Source organism: Sciurus vulgaris (genome assembly GCF_902686455.1).
Source record: "Sciurus vulgaris genome assembly, chromosome: 10".
Taxonomy (NCBI): Eukaryota; Metazoa; Chordata; class Mammalia; order Rodentia; family Sciuridae; genus Sciurus; species Sciurus vulgaris.
Genome location: NC_136470.1, coordinates 88,458,722 through 88,476,557, shown reverse-complemented (window position 1 = coordinate 88,476,557; position 17,836 = coordinate 88,458,722). Strand labels below are relative to the sequence as shown.

The window sequence follows — 17,836 nt, the reverse complement described above, 5'->3', positions numbered from 1 at the left end:
AAGTAGACTCCACAGGGCAAAGTACACATTTTCCCATTTTATTCTGGATTCTTAAAAAATCATTAGAATTTTTAAAGATCATCCTGATTCCAGAGATGGTAGCAGTGAGATGGAGAGTGTCAGCTTGATTTGGCTGTTTGGGAGGTGTAACTGATTTGCCGATGAATTAGATGTCAAAGTAAGAATAAGAGAATTTAAAGGCAGTGCCCAAGTTTTTCTTTTGTTTTTTGGCTTGAGAAGTAGGACAGATAGTGATTCATTTAAGAAGATTGGTAGCCTGGAGCAAGTATTAGTCTGAGAGACAAAATGAGTAGTCTTGCTTTGCCATTTTATTTTGAGATAGCTGCTGGACATTCAGGTGAAGATATTAAGGAAGCAGTTGGACGGTTCAGAGGGAAGGTTAAGGCTGAGGTTATAAGTGCATTAGTCATCAGTGAAGAGATGTATGAGCATGGCACTGGCTGAAGAGAGGATGGAGAAAGAGGAGAAGGGGGTCCCAGAACATTCCCTTTTCTAGGAAGACTGTCCCAGGACACCTTACTATCGTTTTTCTGTTTACCCTTCTGGCTAGTCCCTATCATTCTCCAACCTCTGATCTTCTACTCAAGTCCTCTTGTCACTCAGTGGTATTATATAATTCTCATAGGAACAGAATATAGAGTACCCTGTACTTCAAGTCATAGCCATTCCTTTTTCCTTTGTGTTTTCTCAAATTGATTTCTCTCCATCTTTAATTACTTCATCTCTTTTCCCCTCTTGGTCCTTCATCCTTATTGTCTTCTGCCTGCAGAGTCCCTTGTTTCCACTTCTGCTTTTGTCTCCCATGCACGCATCCTTTAGGTAGTAGCTTAAATATTGCGTGCACTCTCAAGGATGACTTGTTTTTTTCTTTTTCTTTTTGATACCAGGGATTGAACCCAGGGGCATCTAACCACTTAACCACATTCCCAGCATCTCCACCCCCGTTTTTTAAAAATATTCTCTTTAGAGACAAGGTCTTACTGAGTTTTTTAGGGCCTCTGCTAAATTGCTGAGGCTGACTTTGAACTTGTGATCCTCCTGCCTCAGCCTCCCAAGCTGTTGGGATTACAGGCATGTACCACCTGGCTCAGGGATGACATTTTGAATACTCCAAAGCAAGTCAGGTTCCTTTATAATGTTTTTCACATTTGTAGGTAGTTAATTTTTTATATACTTGAATATCTTTCCCATGTCATAACTCATACCATTTTGTACCTCTCTTTTCTTTTGTTGGGTATCCAAGATAAATGTAGTTCTATAAAGGTAGGGAATAGGTCTGGATTTGTCTATCACCTTATCCCCAGTGCCAAATAAAACGAATAATGGAAAGGGTAGAGAGGAAACAAAATTAGACATTGGAGGATGTTTAAAAGTAGTTATTGTACTATTAAAATAATATTGAACCTATAATAATTCTTAGCCAGCCATGGTGTTTGAGTGTTTCAGTTTCAGTTTTTATCAGAGAAGTAAGAAAAAGTAAAGAAGAAAACTCAAGATCTATTCTTAAAGCTTTAAGAAAATTGGTGAGACTTACTGAATTATATGGATCAAGAGACTTCTTTTTTACAGGTAGTTCTCATGTGCTGGGAAAACCATCTATACGATGCTATGATCTATGTCTACAACAGAGGCATGAATGAGTTTATTAGTCCAATGGAGGTAAGATACATCCTAACTTAAGGCATGCATTTGATTTTGTCTATTAATTTTTTCCCTGTTCTTCTTTTGCTTTGAATAGTTTCTATTTTCATCTACTTAAAAATTTCCTCTTGATTTATTAGACTTGCATCTGTTTTGGTTTGGCTCTTCTAAGTAGTCTCTATTTAATTTATTAATTTATTTTTGGTGCTGGGGATCGAACCCAGGGTCTTGTGCATGCTAAGCATTTGCTCTATCACTGAGCTACACCTCAGCCCCAGTATTTAATTTCATGTCTTTGGCTATTGTTTTCTTGCTTATCTGTGTAAATAGAAATTTATATCACAAGGAACAGTTGATAAAATTAAAAGTAATACTTGCTTGTTAGACTTTAAGCTTTTTTTTCTCCTAAGGATTTTTTCAATTGTAGCAACTTTTCCAAAAGGTTTAAGAAATTTATTTTATATAATTATTACATATAATAAATGTGCTGTTGCTTGTTTCGCATATACATTCTGCTGGGGTAAGGTCCTGAGAATGGTAGTATGTCATTATTTGTTAATTACTAATGTATTGTTTTTCCACATTTGGAATTTTATAACATTAGTGACAATTTTTTATTCTCCTTGCCTAGAGAATCCCAAAAGCATTTATGCTTTTATTTATCCTTGTTGTCATTTGCCTTACATTGAGGACAGATTGGATAATGGAACTATAGGTATATGTGGTGAACTCCCAACCCACTGCTTTATTACAGTGACTAATATACCTCAACAGAGTCAGGCATACCCTGAAAGCTTCCAGTCAACTTTATTTTGCAAATTTAATACCATCCCAAACTGTTCTCAGTATTGCTCAGTCAGCAGTCATTCTATGGAATTTCAGGCTTCTTTGGGCATACTAGCTTGGTAGGGTGCATTTCCCTCTAATTCATAACCCTTCAAATTTAGTTGTACCTCTCCTTTCTTGAATGCTCCATCCCTTCTCCCCAGGTTTTGACCCTGATTGTGTGTGTGTCAAGCAAGGATTCTTTCCCTTAATACCTCTCAGCTGCTAATTCATTGAGGTCCATTACTGAGAAAAGTCTAGAAAAGACTTAGCTGCCTCCTCAGTGAGGTCCCGTACTATCCTATATACAGAAATGTTCTCTTTGCCAACACTGGTCCACAGTTGGGAGGAATTAATGCAGTTTCTAGTTTCTCTTAAGTAATCCCTCAAAACAGATCCAAATTCGATGCATTATACATTTACAAAAATGATTGCTGGCTTTTATGTTGCTTTTGAAAATTTTCTTTTGTGTGGGTTTTTTATTCCTCACAGTCTGGTTTACATTTATACCTATACATCTCAAATGGAACACCAGGCTATTGAGGTTGCCTTGTTTTGTGTTCAGAGTAGTTTCCAAGTTTAATGGTTTTCAGCAGGAGCTTGGTATTTGTTTTTAAACAGTCATTTTGGAGATTTTAGCCATGGGAGGCTAGGTGGTTTCTCTTTTATAATTCTCTGCCTATAAGAAAATCACTTTTTAGTGTTTAAAGTTTAGCTCTTTTAGCACTTGGGGAGGCCTGCATTAAGAGAAGATATCCTATCTTTTGAAATTTTTTAGATTTTCTAAAATGAAAGACAGTGTCATCCTGTTTGAAATGACTACTGTAACCTCTGAAGTCTTTGTTCAGTTTTGGCTGCTTTTGAAGTAAAAGTAGTACCTTGTGCTGGGGGGAAAAATTTTTCCTGTACCAATTTAGGTCCCAATAATAGGAGGCGACAAAGGGGTGGCAACGGGGCTATGAATTATCTGACAATATACAAATTTACAGGGGAAAAGACAAGGTTTGTCCGTGGGAGCACTCGGTGATAAGTAGCTCTGATGAATAGCCAGAGATGATGTTTTATGTACCAATTTAACAAAAATGGGGGAGACAGTGGAATTAGGGCTTCAATGGGAAGGTATGGAAAGTTCTTTAAGGCTTTTTGATGCTATGGAAACTGAATTTGCACCTCTTAGGGGAAGGTAAGTCTTCTCCCAAATAGGACCCACCTTCTAGGGGTTCCATAAGGCTATATTTTGGGGAGGCCCTTCTTAAGTTTAGATAATGTGTTTTTCTATGCTGTGGATTCTTTAGATGTTTTCAGCTTAAAGTAATCTTCATCACCACTTTGGTGGGCTGTTAATCTCATCATTTGCTTACTATATTTTTTGAAGAATAAAACCCTTTTAAGAACCTAAGATGTCTTATATCAGAAATTATAATTTCAATAAAGAACGTCATGTAACTGACATTAATTTTTCCCCCTATGAGGAATATCATTGTGGTCTTTCTAAATAGTTCATGTGCACATTTAATGTTTATATTTAATCTCAATAGCAAATGACTAACTCCATCAGAGAAAGGCAATTGATAATATAAGATCGTTGATTATCTTTAAAAATTATTATCCTTTGAAAATGATGGTGATTGTTTTCCTGTTAATTTTAATGCAGAAACTTTTCAGAGTCATTGCTCCTCCTCTGAATGCAGGAAAAACGCTAACAGGTATTACTTTTCTAAGCCTTAATTTTTTTTCTCTTTCTTTTGTATTTTAAGGTATTATTTAAATGTTATAAAATTCACCAGTTATATGTGTACAGTGTGAATTTTGGTAATCATTATAATCATGTAACCACCACCCTAATCAAATCGTAGAAGGAACTATATAATTACTCATACTGAAAAATTTCCATGTAACCCTTTGTACTTCTGCTATCCCTTGTGATAGTGGATGTTTAGAAGTATGTTATTTTCTACCTACTTGTTAATTTCTCACATTCCCTTCTGATCTTGATTTCTAATTTTGTTCTGTAGTCAGAAGACATACTTTCTGTGACTTCTGTTTTTTAAAATTTTTTGAGACTTATTTTATGACTTCACAGATGGCCTTTTCTGGATAATGTTTCATGTGCAGTTGAGAATAATGTATTGAATGTGTTTTGTTGTTTAGTGGAATGTTCTGTAGATGTCTGAGAGGCTTATAACTATCAAAAGTCCAGTTCCATTGCTACTTGATGTAGCCAATAATTTGAGAGACTGAGTGACAGGAGAAGAAAGAGCTTTATTGGCAACAAGCCAGCAGATGGAAGCTGGAAAGCTGTCACCCAAATTCTGTCTGGTCAGAGATCACAAACACAAAAGCTTATATGGGGTTTCTGGGTAGTCTAAAATTTAGTCATAGCCAAGTGGGCACTGGAATGGTCATTAATTCTTGGAATAGTCAGTTCCCTTGATGTGCTTTTGATGTTGTTTATAGGTCACCAGGTATCTAGGCATTCCTAGTTCCTAAAGAAATCTAAAGAAAGATTACTGATTAGTTGGTCATATAACTGGAGTTGTTCTTTGATTTTTGCCTTTATCCTTCTTTTCAGGTAAAGTTGACTTTATTGGTTAATTATTTGAGGAGTGAGATATATGGGAGTGAGACAAAACAATGAAAAATGACTTGCTAGTGCTAGAAGCAGGTTTTCACCTACACTGGCTTCAATTATCAGACTTGATAGTGGTAGGAGCAAGTTAACCCACTGAGTGGCTTCAGGATTATAGTTTATTCAAGTCTTCTATTTCCTATTCATCTTTTACTACTACTTTTATCCATTATTGAATATATGGTAATGAAGTCTTCAAATATTGTTCAATTGTCTACTCTTTTGTTTGTGTGTGTGTGTATGTGTATGTTGCGGGGGATTGAACCCAGGGCCTTGCACATGCTAGGTAAGTGCTCTATCACTAAGCTACATCCCCAGTCCTTTTCTTACTTTTGAAACAGTCTCACTAAGCTGCCTGAACTGGCCTTGAACTTGGAATCCTCCTGCCTTATCCTCCCGAATAGCTGGGATTATAGGCATGTGCCACTGTGCCCAGCTGAATTGTCTGTTTCCTGCTTCAATTCTGTCAGTTCTTGCTTATTTTTAATAGCAAGTGTATAGTAAATATTTATTACTTGAATGAATGACAAATAATTTCATCCAACAATCTGTAACCTGCTTAAAAACTATAATGATACTTCTAAAATTTCGTAGAATCTTATTTTTTGTGTGCTCTAGTTTTCAAAAGCTTGATAATTCTATTTCTTATAAAAAAATTCTTACGTTCATGGTGAATAAACTGGTGTCATTTTTACCCTAGTCCTAGGCCAAAGATCTAGCTCTCGGAGGTACCAACAAATCAGGTCTGGCCACTTGCTTTCAAAATGAAAGACAGAACTGGGGTTGTAACTCAATGGTAGAAAGCTTGCCTAATACATGTGAAGCACTGGGTTCGATCCTCCGTACCACATAAAAATGAATAAATAACATAAAGGTATTGTGTCCATCTATAACTAAAAACAAACAAACAAACAAAGAACCCACAAAGAAAAGTAATGATGAAAAGCGGAAAGAAACTTTAATCAATATAGCTATACTGGGAAGATAAAGGAGAATGGCATTTCCAGTCCTGTCTTTGGTGGTTTTGACATGAGTTTCCAGATTATATAGAAAAAGTGGGCCAGAAATATGCATAGTCAATCAGTCTTGATCACACTGTGGTCTGATTGATCATTATCTCAGGACTGGTCAGGTAGAGCCTTGTCCATAAGAAAGTTGATGTTGCTGTGGCACACACCTAGAATTCCAGTGACTTAGGAAGCTGAGACAGAAGATTGCAAGCCCAAGGCTAGACTCAGCAACTTAGCAAGGCCCTTAGCACCTTAGCGAGACACTGTCTCAAAATACAAAATAAAAAGAACTGGGGATGAAGCTCAGTGGTAAAGCGCCCCTGGCCTCAATACCCAATACCACTCACTATACCACCCCCCAAATACTCCCTACCCCCAAAACAGAAAAAAGTTGCTGTTTCCTGGGGAGTAGTTTTGATGTATCACAAGATGTTTATTGATCAGACTTATTGTTCCTGGAATCCAACGTGTCTCAGAGCAGAGGAAACAGATGCAGAATGGACACAGAAGTCTCTATTGTTTTAGTTTAAATGAAAAGATAGATATTCTTTCCAGATTCACCCAGTTACCACATATGTAAACTGAAACAAAAAAAAAATGTAAATTAAATGTTTAGAATACTCTCTAAAAGCTCATGAATTGCATTCTACCACTTTAGGCTTTATTTAGAAATTTTCTATTTTATGTGAAACTTACTGTCCTTGAAATTTTGTAATTATATAGTGGAAATCAATATTCAAAAGCAATTATACTTCAGAAAGTCAGGAAGGTAGGACCTGAAAAAGACTTTACTAGAGGCTGGCTGTTTTGCTTTCATTAAAAATATGTCATGGACATAATTTTATGCTCACATGTCACACAGTCTATTACTAGAGAAATATTTTGTGCAGTTGGTATTTTTTTTAAATTTATTTTTATTGTAAACAAATGGGATACATGTTGTTTCTGTTTGTATATGGAGTAACAGCATACCATTTGCATAGTCATACATTTACATAGGGTAATGATGTTTGATTCATTCTGTTATTTTTTCCTTCCCCCCACCCCTCCCACCCCTCTTTTCCCTCTATACAGTCCCTCCTTTCTCCATTCTTGCCCCCTTCCCCCCCATTATGTGTCATCATCCGCTTATCAGTGAGATCATTCGCCTTTTGGATTTTTGAGATTGGCTTATCTCACTTAGCATGATATTCTCCAATTTCATCCATTTGCCTGCAAATGCCATAATTTTATCATTCTTTATGGCTGAGTAATATTCTATTGTATATATATGTATATACATATATATATGCATATATATGCATATATATACAATATATGTATATACATATATATATATACACACACACACACACACACCACAGTTTCTTTATCCATTCATCAACTGAAGGGCATCTAGGTTGGTTCCACAATCTGGCTATTGTGAATTGAGCAGCTATGAACATTGATGTAGCTGTATCTCTGTAGTATGCTGATTTTAAGTCCTTTGGGTTTAGGCCAAGGAGTGGGATAGCTGGGTCAAATGGTGGTTCCATTCCAAGTTTTCTAAGGAATCTCCACACTGCTTTCCAGAGTGACTGCACTAATTTGCAGCCCCACCAGCAATGTATGAGTGGACCTTTTTACATACATCCTCTCCAGCAGTTGATATTTTTAAATCTCCATTTTTTGTTAAAAATGTAATCTTCATTGTAATCAAGAAGAGAAGTCTATATTACTTGCATTTCAAACTCACCCATCCACTTCTGCAGGTCTTTTGCATTGTGTGTCATCCGTAACTTTTCAAAATAACCTTTTCATATTTGCTTTTCATATTTCCTTTTCATATTTGCTAATGCTTCCAGCTTTTAACTTATGAGCTTTTTTCTCTAACATTTCTCCAGGAGGACTGGGGATATAGCTCAGTTGGTAGAGTGCTTGCCTCACGTGCACAAGGCCATGGGTTCAATCCCCAGCACCACAAAAAAACCCACAATTCTTCAGGAATATCTTCTAGTTCAGCCACATTTAGTTTATGACTCTTTATTGTAGTTTGCTGATGATTTTAAAAAGTGACAAAAATCAGGACTTGCTCCTGTTCGCATTCATCCTTATTGACCAAAAATCTCATGTATGAAATTCTCCACCTGTTGTAACTTTTCTGGAGTTAACAAACTGGTGGGTAATGGGTGATGAACAGGGTTAATAATTTCATATGTCTAATGAAATATATAAATGTAGCATAACAATGGAAATTCCATCTGAGGCGCTCTTGTCTCTTCCCAATCTGTCCAAGATGAACAAGGACTGCGATGTTGGCTTCCGGATTATTTCTGCTGTGTCAGTCAGTTCTATAAATGTGCTCCATTCTTTATGTTGCTGAAACACCCTTCCCCAATCCTAAATGTTATTTTCTGTACAGAAACACAGGAGTCAGTCTGAGCCATGATAATAATTAGTACAGCTTGTTTTATGTAGGAGCTCTTTTCGCCCGTGTTTGGTCTGTAGTTATTACTCTCGGAGTCCTCAGTTCTGGAGGCTAGAGAGCATGGCACCAGCTTCTGTTGGGCTCTGGTGAGGGCTTTATGGCAGATACCCTCACAGTGACAGAAGCACATGCAGGAAGGACCGATCACATGGTAAAACTGGAAACCAGAGACCCTGTTCTTATTTAATTTTATTTTGGAACTTTCAGTCCTCTGGCAGGCAGTTTACAGTTTTGCCCTTAGCCTTCACTTTCTACTTAGGTAGAACCTCAAAGTCAACCGCAGCTTATAGATTAGGGCATTTTCTGATCTTCCTTGGATATGTGTATAGTCCTGCACAGTTTTTTCAGACACCTTGGAGACCCTTCTTCTGTTTATTCTTGTATTTTTTTTGAGAACCTTTTATTAGTCTTAGCTATGTGGTTAAACAGAAGCACTTGTTGTTTTCAGAAATACCAGGGATAGTGCTGTTACCACCAAATGAATTCTGATAAGAAATGAATTCAGGGGAGATTCTCAAGATGGTGGACTAGAGGGTGGCTGCATTTCATGTTGCTCCAGGACTCAGGATTCAAAGTGGAGATATTGAGAGACTTGGGACCAACTCAAAGCCGCCGGGTGAGTCTCTCCCGTTGGGGAGGTATCCCGGATGGGGCAGTAGTCCCGGAACGCAGGGAACTTTGTGAAGTAGAGTTGCCCAACGAGACACCCCTCCCCCTGCTGGAGCGGTGAACTCAGACAACTGGGAGCATTGTAGAGGAGGCCGCTCAGCACAAGGCTGGGACTTGGAGCAACCCACCGGGGCTCCGGGCGGCTGCCCAGAGGAGGAGGTGTGTGGCGAGCTGTTTGGACTTAGAGCGACCGCTCCTGAACACCGGGGGCTGCCCGGAGGAGGAGGAGGAGCACAGCGGGTTGCTTGGATTCAGAGTTACTGCACCAGGGCTACGGGCGGCTGTCGGGAGGAAGAGGTGCACAGTGAATTGCTTGGACTCATAGTGACCACACCAGAACTCCGGGTGGCTGCCTGGAGGAAGAGGCGTGCAGTGGGTCTCTGGGACTCAGAGCGACTGTAGGGGGCTCCAGGTGGCTGCTCAGAGGAGGGGCCGCATAGCCAGGCGATTAGGTGCAGAACAGGGTCCCAGGATCTAGGGGGCTTCTTGGTGGAAAAGCTGCACAGAGACAAGCTGAGGGGCAGAGCGAAGGTTCCAGGACTGCAGGCAGCTTCTCTGAGGAGGGGCAGCCTAAGCACACTCATCTGGAAAGGGCGAGGCTCCCAGGCCCAGGAGGTAGGGCCGGGCCCCTGGGAATGTTGCAGAGGAAGGCTGCCCAACCCAGGCAGTAGTTGTGGATTGAGGGGAACCTCTAGGAGGGGAACTGACCAGCAAGACCTCCCCATGGGTGAGTCTTCCCCACTGGGTGAGGTTTTCCCACAAGGACGGTAAAACCAGAGACACAGGCCCAAACAGGCCTTGCCTCAGCCTGCAGCCTAGTTCCCCTTTGGATGACTGTTGGTCAACAAGTGGAGGCACCTCTGCCCACTAGCAGGGAATATACCCCACCTGAAGGCTACCACACCTAGAGAGGCAGCATCCTTGTGAAGCACTGCATTATCAGCTTCCTCCAAGACTTCAGGCTACTGAAGGCTAAGAGGGGATATACTAGAAATCTTCAGGGACATTATAAGTCAATAGAGGAAATCTGCAATATCTCACCGGTCCACTGATACCTGAACAATATGAGAAAACAAGGGAAGAAAATGCCCCAAACAAATCTAGAAGTTACATCAATAAAATCCAATGACAGCGTGGCGGAAGAAATGACAGAAAGGGAGTTCAGAATGTACATAATTAAAATGATTAGGGAAGCAAACGATGAGATGAAAGAGCAAATGCAGGCATTGAATGATGAGATGAAAGAGCAAATGCAGGCATTGAATGATGAGATGAAAGAGCAAATGCAGGCATTGAATGATCACACCAATCGACAGTTAAAAGAGCAAATACAGGAAGCTAGAGATCATTTCAATAAAGAGTTAGAGATATTGAATAAAAACACCAAACAGAAATCTTTGAAATGAAGGAAACAATAAACCAAATTAAGAACTCCATAGAAATGATAACAAATAGGATAGAACACCTGGAAGACAGAACCTCAGATATTGAAGACAAAATATTTAACTTGAAAACAAAGTTGACCAAACAGAGAAGATGGTAAGAAATCATGAACAGAATCTCCAAGAACTATGGGATATCATGAAAAGGCCAAATTTAAGAATTATTGGAATTGAGGAAGGCTTAGAGAAATAAACCAAAGGAATGAACAGTCTATTCAATGAAATAATATCAGAAAATTTCCCACATCTGAAGAATGAAATGGAAAATCAAGTTCAAGAGGCTTATAGGACTCCAAATACACAAAATTACAACAGACCCACACCAAGGCACATTATAATGAAAATGCCTAACATACAAAATAAAGACAGAATTTTAAAGGCTGTGAGAGAAAAGAACCAGATTACATTCAGGGGAAAACCAATAAGAATATCAGCAGATTTTTCAACCCAGACCCTAAAAGCTAGAAGGACCTGGAACAACATTTTTCAAACCCTGAAAGAAAATGGATACCAACCAAGAATTTTATACCCAGCAAAACTTACCTTCAAATTTGACGATGAAATAAAATCCTTCCATGATAAACAAAAGCTAAAAGAATTTACAAAAAGAAAGCCAGCATTACAGAACATTCTCAGCAAAATATTCCATGAGGAAGAGATGAAAAAGAAGCAAATCAGGAAAGGGAGGAACTATCCTAAAGGAATTGTCAAATAAAGGAGGAACCAAGTCGTGTCATAAATAAATAGATAGATAGATAGATAGATAGATAGATAGATAGATAGATAGATAGATAGATAGATAGATACAATGAGCCAAATGACTGGGAATACAAATCATATCTCAATAATAACTCTGAATGTTAATGGCCTGAACTCATCAATCAAAAGACATAGACTGGCAGATTGGATTAAAAAGAAAGATCCAACAATATGTTGCCTGCAAGAGACTCACCTCATAGAAAGAGATACCCATAGACTCTGAAAGGATGGGGAAAAACATACTATGCGCCTGGACTCAGCAAAAAAGCTGGAGTATCCATCCTCATATCAGATAATGTGGACTTCAAGCCAAAGTTTGTCAGAAGACATAAAGAAGGACATTTCATACTGCTTAAGGGAAGCATAAATCAGCAAGACATAACAATCATAAATATCTTTGCCCCAAACAGTGGTGCATCCAGGTATGTCAAACAAATCCTTCTCAATCTCAGAAACCAAATAGACCATAACACAATAATACTAGGTGATTTTAACACGTCTCTCTCACCACTGGACAGATCTTCCAAACAAAAATTGAACAGAGAAACCATAGATCTCAATAACACAATCAATAATTTAGACTTAACAGACATTTATAGAATATACCATCCAACCAAGAGCGAATACACTTTCTTCTCAGCAGCACATGGATCTTTCTCTAAAATAGACCATATATTATGCCACAAAGCTAATGTTAGCAAATACAAGAAGATAGAGACACTACCTTGTATTCTATCAGATCAGAATGGATTGAAATTAGAAATAAATGAAAGAGTAAAAAATAGAAACTACTCCAACACCTGGAGATTAAACAGTATGCTATTATATGATGAATGGATAACAGAAGATATTAGGAAGGAAATTAAAAAATTCTTAGAGGTAAATGAGAACAAAGAAACATCATATCAAAATCTCTGGGACACTATGAAAGCAGTTCTTAGAGGAAAATTTATTTCATGGAGCACATTCAATAAAAGAAGTAAAACTCAACAAATAAACAACCTAACACTACAGCTCAAAGCCCTAGAAAAACAAGAACAGACCAACACCAAAAGTAGTAGAAGACAGAAAATAGTTAAACTCAGAGCTGAAATCAATGAAATTGAAACAAAAGAAACAATAGAAAAATTTGACAAAATAGTTGGTTCTTCGAAAAAATAAACAAAATTGATAAACCCTTAGCCACACTAACAAAGAGAAGATGAGAGAAAACCCAAATCTCTAAAATTCAAAATAAACAAGGAAATATCACAACAGACACGATTGAAATACAAAACATAATTAGAAGCTATTTTGAACATCTATACTCCAACAAAACAGAAAACCTCGAAGACATTAACAGGTTTCTAGAGACATATGAATTGCCTAAACTGAAAGAGGAGGACATACACAATTTAAATAGACCAATTTCAAGAAATGAAATAGAAGAAGTCATCAAAAGCCTACCAACAAAGAAAAGTCCGGGACCAGATGGGTTCTCAGCCGAGTTCTACAAAACCTTTAAAGAAGAGCTCATTCCAATACTCCTCAAAGTATTCCATGAAATAGAAGAGGAGGGAACCCTTCCAAACTCATTCTATGAAGCCAGTATCACCCTGATACCTAAATCAGACAGAGACACATCAAGGAAGAAAATTTCAGACCAGTATCCTTAATGAACATCGATGCAAAAATTCTCAACAAAATTTTAGCAAATCGCATACAAAAACATATTAAAAAGATAGTGCACCATGATCAAGTGGGTTTCATCCCAGGGATGCAAGGTTGGTTCAACATCAGGAAATCAATAAATGTAATTCACCATATCAGTAGACTTAAAAGTCAAGAATCACATGATTATTTCAATAGATGCAGAAAAAGCATTTGATAAAATACAGCACCCCTTCATGCTCAAAACACTAGAAAAAATTGGGGTAGTGGGAACATTCCTTAACATTGTGATGGCCGTCTGTGCTAAGCCTATGGCCAATATCATTCTAAATGGTGAAAACCTGAAAGCATTTCCCCTAAAAACTGGAACAAGTTACGGATGCCCCCTTTCACCACTTCTATTCAATATCGTCCTTGAAACTCTAGCCAGAGCAATTAGACAAACCCAAGAAATTAAAGGGATACAAATAGGAAAAGAAAAACTCAAACTATTCCTATTTGCTGATGATATGTTTATATACTTAGAGGAACCAGGAAATTCCACCAGAAAACTTTTAGCATTCATAAGTGAATTCAGTAAAGTAGCAGGATATAAGATCAATGCTCATAAATCTAATGCATTTTTACACATAAGTGATGAATCTCTGGAAAAAAAAATTAGGAAATCTACCCCATTCACAATAGCATTGAAAAAAATAAAATACTTGGGAATCAATCTAACAAAAGAGGTGGAAAGACCTCTACAATGAGAACTACAGAACACTAAATAAATTCAAGAAAACCTTAGAAGATGGTAAGATCTCCCATGTTCTTGGATAGGAAGAATAGTATTGTCAAAATGGCCATGCTACCAAAAGTGCTATAGAGATTCAATGCAATTCCAATTAAAATCCCAATGATGTACCTTACAGAAATAGAGCAAGCAATCATGAAAATCATCTGGAAGAATAAGAAACCCAGAATAGCTAAAGCAATCCTTCACAGGAAAAATGAAGCTGGGGGTATCACAATACCAGAACTTCAACTATACTACGAAGCAATAGTAACAAAAACGGCATGGTATTGGTACCAAAATAGACAGGTAGATCAGTGGTACAGAATAGAGGACATGGACACAAACCCAAACAAATACAATTTTCTAATACTAGACAAAGGTGCCAAAAATATGCAATGGAGAAAAGATAGCCTCTTCAAGAAATGGTGCTGGGAACATTGGAAATCCATATGCAACAGAATGAAACTAAACTCATATCTCTCACCGTGCACGAAACTAAACTCAAAATGGATTAAGGACCTCGACATCAGACCAGAGACCCTGCAGATTATAGAAGAAAAAGTAGGTCCAGGTCTTCAACATGTCGGCTTAGGAGCAGACTTCCTCAACAGGACTTCCATAGCACAAGAAATAAAAGCAAGAATCAATAACTGGGATAGATTCAAACTAAAAAGCTTTCTCTCAGCAAAGGAAATTATGAGCAATGGGAAGGAAGAGCCTACAGAGTGGGAGAAAATCTTTGCCAATCATACTTTAGATAGAGCACTAATCTCCAGAATCTATAAAGAACTCAAAAAACTCAACTCAAGAATACAAATAACCCATCCGACAAATGGGCTAAGGAAATGAGCGGACACTTCACAGAAGAAGATCTACAAGCAATCAACAAACATATGAAAAAATGTTCACCATCTCTAGTAATAAGAGAAATGCAAATCAAAACCACCCTAAGATTCCATCTCACCCCAATTAGAATGGTGATTATCAAGAATACCAGCAACAACAGGTGTTGGCGAGGATGTGTGTAAAAAGGTCCACTCATACATTGCTGGTGGGGCTGCAAATTAGTGCAGCCACTCTGGAAAGCAGTGTGGAGATTCCTTAGAAAACTTGGAATGGACCCACCATTTGACCCAGCTATGCCACTCCTCGGCCTATACCCAAAGGACTTAAAATCAGCATACTACAGAGATAAAACCACATCAATGTTCATAGCTGCTCAATTCACAATAGCCAGACTGTGGAACCAACCTAGATGCCCTTCAATTGATGAATGGATAAAGAAACTGTGGCATATATATATAATGAAATATTACTCCACCATAAAGAATGATAAAATTATGGCATTTGCAGGCAAATGGATGAAATTGGAGAATATCATGCTAAGTGAGATAAGCTAGTCTCAAAAAACCAAAGAACGAATGATCTTGCTGATAAGCGGATGATGACACATAATGGGGAGTAGGAGGGGTTAGTGTTAGGGTTAGAGTTAGGGTTAAGGAGGGGGGCAAGAATGGAGGAAGGAAGGACTATATAGAGGGAAAAGAGGGATGGGAGGGGTGGGGGGAAGGGAAAAAATAACAATGAATCAAGCAACATTACCGTATGTAAATTTATGATTACACAAATGATATGCCTTTATTCCATGTACAAACAGAGAAACAACACATATCCCATTTGTTTACAATAAAAAAAATAAAAGAAATGAATTCAGGATAGAAGAAGTATGTGGAGATTTTGGATTCTGTTATTCTCCACTGTGTGTTTGTTCCCCTCATTTTCTCAGGTAATTTTCCTGAGATTGGAACTAGCGAGTTCTCTGAGAGGGTTCACTTGAGGAGTACCAAACCCATTTTTCCCCTTCAGGTGGCTGCTAGGTTGCTGGTTTTCACAGTATGGAAGTTGTGAGTTTATTGGTTTTAAATCTGCAGTGAAGCTGAGAAAAGGAGGATGGTAGTAGGTAAAGTTGAACACTGTAAAGCCCACTCATAGTTATTTCTGAGATTTAGGCATCTTTTTTGAATAAATATTCCTAAGATTACAGCAAATCTTTAGTGTTTCAAGAGTTGTAAAAAGTCAATTTTAAGAATTTTTTTCCCAGTGCTTTTATTACTTTCATGGAAGAACAGAATTTTGGAGGATTGAACTGCACCATTTCAGGGTCTATCCTGCTTGATTTTTGTTTTGTTTGTGGTGCTGGGGTCAGACCCAGAGCCTCACACATGCTAAGCAAGTGCTCACAGCTGAGCTGTATCCCCAGGCCCTTATTTTTTTATTTTTTATTTTTTTGGGCTTCCCCCCACCTCTTTTCTCCACAGTAGATGATTTTTATTGCCCTACCCTCGGGTTCACTTGCTCTTTCCTCTTTCGTGTCAATTTAGCTGTTAAATCCACTCAGTGAATTTTTGTTTTCAACCATTGTGTTTTTGAATCTGTAATATCTATATAGTTATTTTTTATAGGTTCTGCTGGAACTCATTTATCTGTTGAAATTTTCTTGCATTGAAACATGTCCTGTTTCACTTCACTGAGGATAATTATGGTTCCTTTAATGTCCTTGTCTGTTAGTTCTAACCTTTTGTTCATCTCAGTTTTGTACTTGGTTAATTTTTTTTTTCCGCTTAAGAAAATGTTTTGTTGGTTCTTCATGTGGTGGTTAATTTTGGATTGTGTCTTGGTATTGTGAATGTTACATTGTAGAGATTCTGGTTTTTGTTATTTTTTTCCCTTGAATGTTTTTTTCCTCTTGTTTTATCAGGTAGTTTTCTTGGCTAGGCTTAAGTTTTAAACCGTTTCCCATGTGGTAGCTCCAGTCTCTCTGTGGATCATTTTTCTTCAGCTGGTGTGTTTTTATTCTGGTCTCCTTTGATTCTGATCCACAGGTGTGGTTCAGGGTTTGGTCAGAGATGAGGGCACACAGTGATTGAGGATCCTTCCTCTGACTTCTTTGCAAGAGCCCCCACTTCTTTTATATGTTCATCCTAGCTTCTTTTTTCTAGTTGCCCTGACCAGAAAGTTGCTTTTTTTTTTTTTTTTTTTCCATGAGCCCCTAATCCTACTGTTTTGCCACATGGGCTGTACTTAGTCCTAACCATATTTGTACAACTCCTGTCTCCATTCCTTGAGGTGAATGAGTGCCCCCCTGGGTCCTGTATGCCTCTCTTCACACTTTATTGTCTTCAGGAAGGGAACTCAGTTTTTGGTTCTGTTTTTTTGTCTTTGGCTGAGCTGCTTTGAGTCTTTTTCCTATGCGGTTGTTTAGGGACAAGTCACAGGTGTAAGAAGACAGTTTGGGCATTGATCCTGTCTCCTCCACCCTTTTTCTTTCTCTTCCTTTTTTTCTGTTGCTGGCAGTGGTCCTAGAAATCCAGGGTCACATTGTGCCTCTCGGCTCTTGTGTTCTTGCAGAAGAAAATTTTAGGGATGACACAAAATATGGTATAAATATAGCAAGATTTATTAGAAAAGGCAAAGACACCCTGAAGGGAGAATGTTGGTTGTTTCAAAGAGGGGAGAGAAGTGATGTCCCTTTGTTTCCTGGTGCTATTGGAGGTCTTAGAGAAGTTTCTAGAGAGTCTTGTTCAGGTACCACTTCTCAACCTTGACTAATAGTAGGTTGCATATTTTGAAGTTCTTAACACACTTGATTTTGTTCACAGGCACCCAAGTGAAACCCATGGTGTGGGAGGGATTTTACTATAACAAATGAGATGAAAATGACATGCTAAAGATCTGAAGGCAGCTCTTGGTCACTTTGGCCTGTACTGACTGATTCTAATTAGAACTTGTTTTTATAGATTTTATGGTCAGTGGGCTTTGTTTCTAATTATCCTGTTTTTCTGGGTCTTGGACTCTTTGGTCACTATGAAGGCCACAGAAGTTTCTTCTTAAGGGTGACTTGTGTCCTTCTTATTGGCAGGGATGAATCTTAAGTTCCTCAGCCCAGAG

General features: G+C 38.2%; 1 protein-coding gene across 5 annotated transcripts in view; it reads left to right on the top strand.

Annotated features, from left to right (window-relative positions):
• Window positions 1-17,836, top strand: part of VPS8 (VPS8 subunit of CORVET complex) — a 262,885-nt gene that overhangs the window by 82,234 nt on the left and 162,815 nt on the right. For all 5 annotated transcript variants that reach the window (XR_013757268.1, XM_079100598.1, XM_079100596.1 and 2 more), the window contains 2 exons: window positions 1,591-1,680; window positions 4,142-4,193. Coding sequence is in view for 4 of the 5 variants with exons in the window: in XM_079100598.1 (XP_078956724.1) it covers window positions 1,591-1,680; window positions 4,142-4,193 (142 nt within the window). In the remaining variant the exon portion in view is untranslated. The remainder of the gene's footprint in view (window positions 1-1,590; window positions 1,681-4,141; window positions 4,194-17,836) is intronic.